Source organism: Brienomyrus brachyistius, unplaced genomic scaffold (assembly GCF_023856365.1).
Source record: "Brienomyrus brachyistius isolate T26 unplaced genomic scaffold, BBRACH_0.4 scaffold59, whole genome shotgun sequence".
In the NCBI taxonomy this organism is placed as follows: domain Eukaryota; kingdom Metazoa; phylum Chordata; class Actinopteri; order Osteoglossiformes; family Mormyridae; genus Brienomyrus; species Brienomyrus brachyistius.
The window spans coordinates 1597815-1606769 of NW_026042334.1; the positions used below are offsets into that span (position 1 = coordinate 1597815).

Genomic DNA, 8955 nt, shown 5'->3' on the forward strand with positions numbered 1-8955 from the left:
GGCTGGAGATGAATAATTTTTATTTTCTGTTCTATTTAGGGAATGTGACCTCATTGGATCGCAGGGGCTATATCTGAAGTCACCGACTGTCCCCCGGACGCCTTTTCGCGTTATACCTTCGAAGACATCTTGCTCTTAAACGGGGGATTAACGCACGCTCGCTGCGCGCGGCGATATCAATGATGTAATGGTTTCCTAGCGTCGCTTCTCACGGGAGGGAGAGAGAGAGAGGAAAAAAAAAGTCATCAGAACCGGCGTTTCAGCTGAAGTGGGCGGGGCCGACGCGCTGACGTCAATCGAAATGGTTAGGCGACGAGCCCTTGCTCCGCCCCATGTGGGTCTAGGGAGGGGGGAGGGAGCCAGGCTGAGCTGATCCCACGTGTGACGATCGCATTCCCGGCTCAGTAATATTCTCTTAGCGGGGCTTCGTGTAGCTTTTGCCGCGTCTGTGTGTGTTTGTTAGTTACTGGCTATAGTTGGGTTAGCTATGGAGGGAGACGGAAGCCAAGCCACATCTGGAAGCCCGAATGATTCACAACACGACCCGGGGTAAGGGAGCTAATTATAGCGACACTTTTTTGCCTTAATTATTTTGTTGAGGATACATTATTCAGACACAAATTTGTCCTCGCATGTGCACAAGCAAATGTGTGTCTCCTGGACGCAGTGAGTTAACTACACCTTTGTTTGATGATATTTGCGAACGGGGCCTCCCCCCCTCTTTTCTCCAGGATAGCTTTCTGGGCTAGCTGTAACAGCTCTCGCTGCTGTCCTTGCCTCTCGTTTAGCTCGCTGTTTTTCTCTTTTTTCTTTTTTGTAGCTAGCTAAGTAGTTAGCTGCACGTCAAAATGGCCGATCTGACATCTGGACTGACTTGTGCCGTGTTTTCCCCTTACAGTAAAATGTTTATCGGTGGCCTCAGCTGGCAGACCTCACCAGGTGAGAGATTTTCCCGTCCGTGCCCGAGCGGCCGCCTTTGTTGTTGAGTTGTCTTCTTGTCTTGTTGTTGCAGCCGAGCCAGTCCGCCTGTGCCAGTCGCGATGTGCGGCGTGTGCATCGCCCTTGCGGGATGAGCCCGTGTCTTATTCTAAATTTCCACTCATTTAGAGTCCTCTATTCGACCCCTGTGCACATCGGCCGTCGTCTCCCTTTTCTTCTTTTCCTCTTGTTTTTAAATCGAGGAAACAGCACTTGTTTGGTAAAAAAAAGAAAAGAAACTGCTTACTAAGAAAAAATGTCCCTCTTCTTTCGTTTGCAGACAGCCTTAGAGACTATTTCAGTAAATTCGGGGAGATCAGAGAATGTATGGTGATGCGGGACCCCACGACCAAGCGATCCAGGTAAAAACAAGGACGTGTTTTTCGGGGCTGCTGGTTTTTCACTTTACTTTAAATTCACACAATGACAGATGCACTTTTCCCTCCTATTGCTCGGCACGGCGGACCGTGGCGATCCAGTACTTTTATTTTACACACGAGTTGTGCTTTGTCCGCAATTAAATCGGCGCTTTGCAAAGGTGATACAATTTGACATTGACTTGGGACTTCAGGCGGATTCTTTCTGCTTTAGCTCGCCGGCAGTATGTGATTTATTTTAAACAAACAAAATGACGAATGTTTCAAAGTGCCGATACATGTTTCCCTCGCTTGTTGATAAATATTATAACTGTTTAAAAAGTAACCTTCTGTATACGGCTGAGGGCGTGTTAAAAGGCAGCATTATTTTTTTTCCAAGGCGATCGCCAAGTACCGTTGTATCGGCGTCTTAGATTTGCATGCATGTTTTTTTCCTGCGCTTTTATTTTTGTCTATTTTTCCATGATATTTAGCAAGATGTATGTGTCGTAATTATTCTTTACTCTAACCGCTCTGACTTAATTTTGTCTCTCTTTTTCCAGGGGATTTGGGTTCGTTACGTTTGCGGATGCTGCCAGTGTAGATAAAGTCTTAGCTCAGCCACACCACGAATTAGACTCAAAGACGGTATGTTTCTCGTTATTGATTTTATATACGTGTGTATGTATTTTTGGATGGTGTTTGTGCCTGCCTGATTAACGTGGCTTTTAAAGGGCCGCTGTCACATATTCCATTGTTTCCATTAGAGTTGCGCAGTGACATTATAAGTAATGTCATTAACACAGCAACACACACTGTTGACGCAAATAAGTAATTATGGTTTCCAACTCATGGCTTTCCTACCGTGTTCCTGCGGCTGCCTTATCTCCATTAACCCCTTCCTTACTGAAGTCCTTCACTTCTCCAGTATGCTTAAAGCACCACTTAATTGCTTTCAAAAGTGCCTTTTTTTTACCCCCCCTCCCTTTACCTAAGCTCGAAATTGTATCCTACACGCTTTCTTTTCACTGCCACTCCTTTTAGTTATGGGATGATTTTTTTTTATTAGACTGCCCTAGGATGTCGAAATGGTGATACAAGGCTTTGTGTTGGAGAGTGCCTTCATGTGTACTTGGTAGATATGACATTCTCTGGGACCGTTTTGTAATAATGGTTCGAGACACTTGTCAGTTTTACTCTGCGTGAAGAATGTGCTCGGTATTAAATTTTAGCTTTTACTGCCCAGAGAGCTTACCAGCACTGATAGAGCAGTTTACTGGAACATATTAATTTACCGCCCCCCCTCCACCCCTAATATGTACTTACTCGAAACCTTTCAATAAAGCGGTATTAAAAGCTACCCCCCCACCCCACAGCCTAGCTTCTGGGGGGGGTGGGGGTTGTTGTTATAAAGCCTTACTTTCTTCAAACGTTATTTATTTCAAAGGCTATTTAAGAGCCTTTTACAGCAGCAATGCATGTTGTGTCAGCACAGCGTTACCCTTTAAGAAACCTTCCTTGAGCTATTTAACCGAGAAAATCAAAACTGCTGAAATGATGAGCTAGATATGTCCACACGTTTGATATTTTTTAATAAACGGCTGCCTGTGATGATGTGACTGTTTTCATGTGTGGACAGATTGCATGTAGATCACATTTATTCTCTTGCTGGGTTTCTGACATTTGATATTGTGCTATTAAATTAAAGCAAATGCTGTTTTGGCGGATACAAGTGCACTTCAGGATTTAATGTATTGATGAAGCACAAATCCTATAAATATGAATAATGCTTTTTTTCTTTGTACTTTAAAGCTTTTGAACAATTGAATGCAATTTTGTCTGCAATTGTGTTGCTAAATGTGTTTTTCTTTCCTGTGCTGTTATATTGGTATTGAATTTGGCATCTACGCTATCGCCTTTTGTTTTTGAAGATCAGAATGTTTTTAAATGTATCATTTAAAACTCAGATATGCTCTTTGATGTTTTTCGGTTTAATAAATTTGTGACAAATGCAGGTGTCGGATTGTTGGATTCGAATTTGAAAAATTATCATAAAAAAAAAATATTTTTATTGTGGAGCCACGCTGGACATTTATTAAAAGGGTATGTTGGATGTGGAGAAAATGACAACACTGTTTATTTTTAAAATAAAAAAATAATCAGGTTATATTAAACAGGTGGTTATTTTAGGTCGTCCATCCATGCCTAATATGTCACTTAGTTGACATTTTCTCTCTCGAGTCCCTGTTTGTCATTAGCTGATACTAACAGGAAACACTTGTTGGAAATCTGATTATTGGAGGAGTAGATCTCGATTCTTGTTTTTGCAGTTTTAAGTCGACACAAAAGGTGCGTGTAGATCATATGCATGATCTCTCGTTTCCACTCGGCTCCGTGTTATAATTTTTAATTGATGCAGATTTAAATACAGGCTGGATGCTGAAACCCCTTGATGTGTGCGATGTGTTGTGCTCCAGTGTGTGTGCACTCGGGTGTGATCTGTCGGGCATGTTTCCGTAGTTCCTGATAACTTCGTGCTTCTTTTGAAAGCCTTTTAATGGCGCAAACTGGGGGAAAAAAAGTGGCTTAAAACAAAATTAGATTTAAACAAAAAAAAAAAATTCAGTGCGTTTCTATGAGCGTTGATCTTTGATGAGTGGAATGTGATCGGAGGTTGAGGGGGACAGGCAGCACACAGCTGTCCGGATCTGATTGAATGTAGCTGTGCAGACCGCAGAAGGACGCTTTTCATACATGTCAATTTTTCTTTTAAATGAAAATACCCGGCCCTATAATTTTCATATTATTCGGCTAGGCAGTCTGGCACCTGGGCTCAGCTACGGGGGAGAGGTGTGTGAAAGCGACTGCAGGTTAACCTCCGCAGGAGGTCATTCTGTCTGCTGTCTGTGTGGCTGTTTTATGTCTCTCTCTTATTTATGGCGTCACTCACTAGTGGATTGGCGATGGCCTGCGGGGTTCGTCAGCCGAGCGAGAACCGTAATGTTCTCGTGCTTCTCGTCGTGACTTCGGCTTCCTCACCTGTGTGTGTGTGTGTCTCTGTGTGAGAGAGAGTGTGAGAGAGAGTGAGAGAGAGAGTGAGAGAGAGTGCCTTATGACCATCCCGAGCCTGTGTTCTCCCTTGTGATCGCTGGCAGGGGCGACGGCTTTAACTCGTTATAACGTTATTTGGCAGGTATACGGGTCGACCGGCAGCAGAATGGCAACGATGGGGTGGGGGGGGGGGAGGGGTTGTCGGCGCTTATGTTTTTTTTGTTTTTATTTAATTTAATCAGTTTAGCACATTTGCCTATTTGAGACACTCTTGGAGGTACGGTCCGGTTGGCTGCGGACGGGCGATCCAGGCACGTCTGGGGATGAAGGGGAGCCTCGCGGCTGTGATCAGTGTGTCAGGGAAGCAGATTGAGAGTGCCGGGCCAGGAGGAGGTGGGGAACACGGGAGCGAGTGGCGGAGGAGCAGCTCCGGCAGTCGGCGCCATGCGTGTGCGGCAGCGCTCTCTGTTTAAGTTGTGAAATTGAGTCGCAGGAGGTGATCTGTGGCCTTGCTGATAGGACCTGCCTCTCTGATCTCGCTGCAATCGACAGTCCGCTTCTCTCTTGCCCCCCTCCCCATACCAGCAGCCCCCTCTGCCCAAACACGTCATGTACACTAACGAGGGCTTATCCAGCGTGGCGGGCCAAACCCCCCCCCCCCCCCCCCCCCCCCCCTTCTTCTCTCTTCCCCTCGGGGATCTGAAATATTCTCTGCTCTTCTGTTTTTTTTTTTTAAAACCTCCCGGAGCTGCTGTTGCTTCTCGTTGAGTCAAACCCGGCATCTCCTCACCAAAGAGGAGCCCTCAGATGGGGGCTCCCTGCCCCGTTTGCGGGAGCGCCCCCTCCCCCACTTTCCTGACACTGCTTACCTTTTTAAATTGTAAAGCAGTTTTTTTTAGTCGTTGTTGTTTTTCTTTAAGCGCCCAGGTAAGCTGGCGCTGAGCCGGGGCCTGGTTTTCAGGATCGCGCCCCGGAACAGCCCGCGGGCTGGTTAGGCTTCCGGAAAGGTGCGTCCAGGTGGGCCTGTGGAATGAGCTTTGGGGAGCGCAGACGTGCCAGCCTGCATCTGCATCGCCGCAGCCTCATCGCATTACTAGGCGTCGCTTCGCCTCTGGTCTCATCAGTGCTCCTGTTTTCCTTTCTTGTTTTCATAATTTCATAATTTTTTTTTCTTTTCAGGTGTAGCTTATGTATTTTTATTTAAATTTGTTTGACGCGTATCAAAAACAATGTACACTTTTTTTTTTTTTTTGGGAGAGAACAGGGTCAGTCAGTCCCTGGAGCAGTTAGGATTAAGGGCCTCACTCAGCTGTCCGGCGGCGATATCACCGTGTCAAAGGATGGGATTTGAACTGGCCACCTTCCGGGCTCCATTGCCCCATGTTTGTGGTGTGTTCAGAGGCGTGTCGTTCCTGTGGTGTGTCAGGTGCATGTCCCTCGGGCAGAAAGGGACCCCGCTCGCCGGCTCCCCCATCAGGTTCATTGCCGGGTAATCGGGCCGCTTCTGGATTGCTTGGTATTGGCTGGCTTATCTGTCAGACATCGCGGATATGAATAATTTCTCCCGTGGTTGTCAGAGATCATTAGGTACTATTACTGGTGCTCATTCAGCAGTTATTTGTGGGGGGGGGGGGGTGTGTCTCTTCCGTCTGTTAGACGCCCAGTTCTGTGTTTGAATGCACATGAGTTGGTGTCTGGTGAATAATTTACATCGCAATTCGTCTTGGCTGATAACCAGTTTGTTTCTGATTTATGTAAGCGGATGTGTGCAGTTATTGTGAAAATGCCGGTGTCACGTGACCCACGCGCCAGTGTCTGTGAATGTGTGTCACGCTCGCGTCCCTCTAAGCCGGCGTGTTTGTGTAGCTACCACCAAGCAGGTGGTACTTACCTCTGCCTGCTTTGATTTTGACAAAATGGAATTAAGAAGTTAATTTTGAGTCCTGTCACGGGGTGTAGTCCGTTTCTAGAAGAAACGCATCAGGAGAAAGTAGTTCGGTTTACAGATCCCGTTTGCTTGACTGCATTTTCACTCTTCTAACATTAGGTGGAGTAGCGGTTAGGGAACTATACTTGTGACCTGAAGTTTCACGCTTCAAAACTTTTACTCAAAGCTAGCTCATAGCTTGTGCTGTTTCTGAAGCACTGGAATTAACCAAGTATTTAACCCTAAACCTTTTTCTTGTTCCTTATGAATGGAAAGACATTTCCTACCATGTTGCAGTGTGTATTCCTCTAACAATCCGCTAATACACTTTCTCTCCTGAAGTCATTTCTGCCCTGGGAAGAGATGTTAACGTTTGGGGGGGGGGGGGGGGGCTTTAGCAGACACTGTGAACTATTCATAGCATTCAGGGCTGAGCGATAATTGCCAAATGGGCCCCGGACTCTCTGCTCACCTGCTGCTTTGTCCGCTCGGCTGCCGCTGTGCGGTGGAACAGAGTCGGCGTTCCTTAGCGGTGACTTATGGTCAAAGTGCTTTTCCGGGTCGCCGTAGACGGTGTGACCGGGTGTCTGCTCTCTCTTCCTTTGACCGTAGGCCGTGCCTGCAAGCTTCTTCCTGTTCTGCACATCGTTACTGGTTATATTTTTGGAAGAAGTGAAAGGAAGGGATGACATGTATATATTTTTTTTTTGTCTGTGTGTAAAAATAGCAAGTGAGATGAACAGATCACAAGGAAAATGAGAGAGAGAGAGAGTGTGAGTGGAGAGTCCCTGAATGGTCCCATAGATTGTTTTGGATTCCTTTTATTCTGGGTTTAAGTGGTTTTGTTTTTCAGAGCTGGTGTTATTTAAATGTGGTCGATATCTACTTTTGAGGAGAATTGGGCCTCGGCCTGTCTGTCGCTCTGCCCGGCATCGTGGTGCCTAGAGGTGCACCTGTAAACACATCGCATTTTTATTTCCCCCTGCCGCTTAATTGGAATCGATGAAATCAAAATGGGTCATTGACTGTGCGTCACGGTAACCTCTGGAAATAATACGGGGAATGGGGGCGGGGGTGCAGGTGGGGGAGACCACCTGGATCTCTGAAGATGGCCTTCAAAGGCCGATCGCGGCGATGTCCTTTTGGGTTTCGGAAGGGGCTGGGATGAATCGTAATGAATCTTGGATGAAAGCAGTGTTTAGGTGCCTGTCACTCTACAGGGTTTTTTTCCCTGCTCCTTTTGTTAGTTTTTTTTTTTTCTCTCCCAGATCGTTAGTTAGCATTAGCATTGTGCTAAAAAAGGAAAGAACAGGCATCTGAGTCTAACCTCGGTGCACCTGCGCCCTGTCATCCAAAGCCGAGATGGCCTCTGTCCCTTTAAGATCAGGTGTGGAAAATCCTCTGAAGATTTGAGGATGATCCGGAGAAAAAAATGAACCGGCTCACATCCACTTTGATTTACCTAAATACATGATCTTTCTTTTTCCACTGATGCTTTCGATCTTTTCAAGGTAATTCATCGTTAGTCTTTTGTTGTTTGCTTGATGATAAAAAAAAAAGAAAAAAGTTTTAAAGCTGGCTGTTAGGCTATAATAAAAATATCGGCCTTAGGGACAGTTTGGCCTCTAGCACAAGTAGGAACGTCAGAGGGAAAGTGGTACATCTCTCCCTTCATTTCATCGTATTGTGGGAAAGTACTCAGCCTCTTTTTGATCCAGGGGGGAGCTCTGGTGCATCGACTGGCTTTAACACGAATACACTGCTAATTCTGAGAAACGCTGCTCCCCGCGTTTGCCGTGGTACGAGCCAAACGGTACAAATGTAATTAGCGAGGACGATAAGCACTGTAAGGGACGTGGGAGAGTGGAGGTGCTGATCTGATTCTATGCCTGTGTTATTAAGGGGGGAGGGGGGGCTGCATCTCACACTCCCGGGTAAAATGCTGAGATTGTCTGCATTTATTCTCCTTTTTTGCCCCTGCCCCCCCAATTCTGTGCTTGCTGTTCCTTTCTAATTGTGTAAATGAAAGTATGATTTGTAGTGTTTACATTGTCTCTCTCTTTTTTCACCCCTCCGCAGATCGACCCTAAAGTTGCCTTCCCTAGACGCGCCCAGCCCAAGGTAAGATGCAGACTTGGGTCACCTTCCCTCGCTGGTTCTAGATGAGCGGGCCCGTTTGCGTTAGGACCTTGTGATTTAGTTTTTATTCTTCCGGGAATGTTTCCTTTCCATCTGGGGATTAGGGCCGGTTTTCTTCGTTCCATTTCCTCCCAGCTAATTAGCATATGGCAGAAGGGGATTGTGGTCTGGCAGAATGGTATCTCGGATATCCCCGGGAAGAGGGAGCTTCGCGTCGATACTGTACGGAACCTGGAGCCGTTTGTGTAATGAGCGCTAACCTGGCGGTTGACGTCTGCCGAGGAGGTTGGCCCGCGGCGATGGTGGTGATTTCTCGTTTTTTCGTGGAAATAAGCGCCCATTGATAAGCCCCCCGCTCTGTGTAATAGACTTTGACGTTTCCCGTCGGCCCGGTTCTGGCCATTCCTCACCAGAAAATTGCGGCGCGCAGCCTGAAAGGAGAAGAGGAGCCCCTTTCACTTCAATTATACTCATGGCCCAAAAAGCCTTTCTGGCCAGAACAGG

General features: G+C 46.5%; 1 protein-coding gene across 1 annotated transcript; it reads left to right on the forward strand.

Moving 5' to 3' along the window:
* Positions 1-318: 318 nt before the first annotated feature.
* Positions 319-8524, forward strand: msi2b (musashi RNA-binding protein 2b). The gene is made up of 5 exons (XM_049001593.1): positions 319-549; positions 899-939; positions 1259-1340; positions 1898-1982; positions 8392-8524. Exons 1-5 carry the CDS (start codon positions 488-490, stop codon positions 8476-8478), a joined length of 357 nt encoding a protein of 118 aa, XP_048857550.1. The 5' UTR covers positions 319-487; the 3' UTR covers positions 8479-8524.
* The last annotated feature ends 431 nt before the right edge of the window (positions 8525-8955 follow it).

Bases quoted from the DNA above. Each gene is read 5' to 3' on its own strand.
- msi2b (XM_049001593.1), top strand. From the start codon at position 488: ATGGAGGGAGACGGAAGCCAAGCCACATCTGGAAGCCCGAATGATTCA. The intron at 550-898 runs GTAAGGGAGCTA...TTCCCCTTACAG, and splicing joins GATTCACAACACGACCCGGG to TAAAATGTTTATCGGTGGCC. The intron at 940-1,258 runs GTGAGAGATTTT...TTTCGTTTGCAG, and splicing joins CAGCTGGCAGACCTCACCAG to ACAGCCTTAGAGACTATTTC.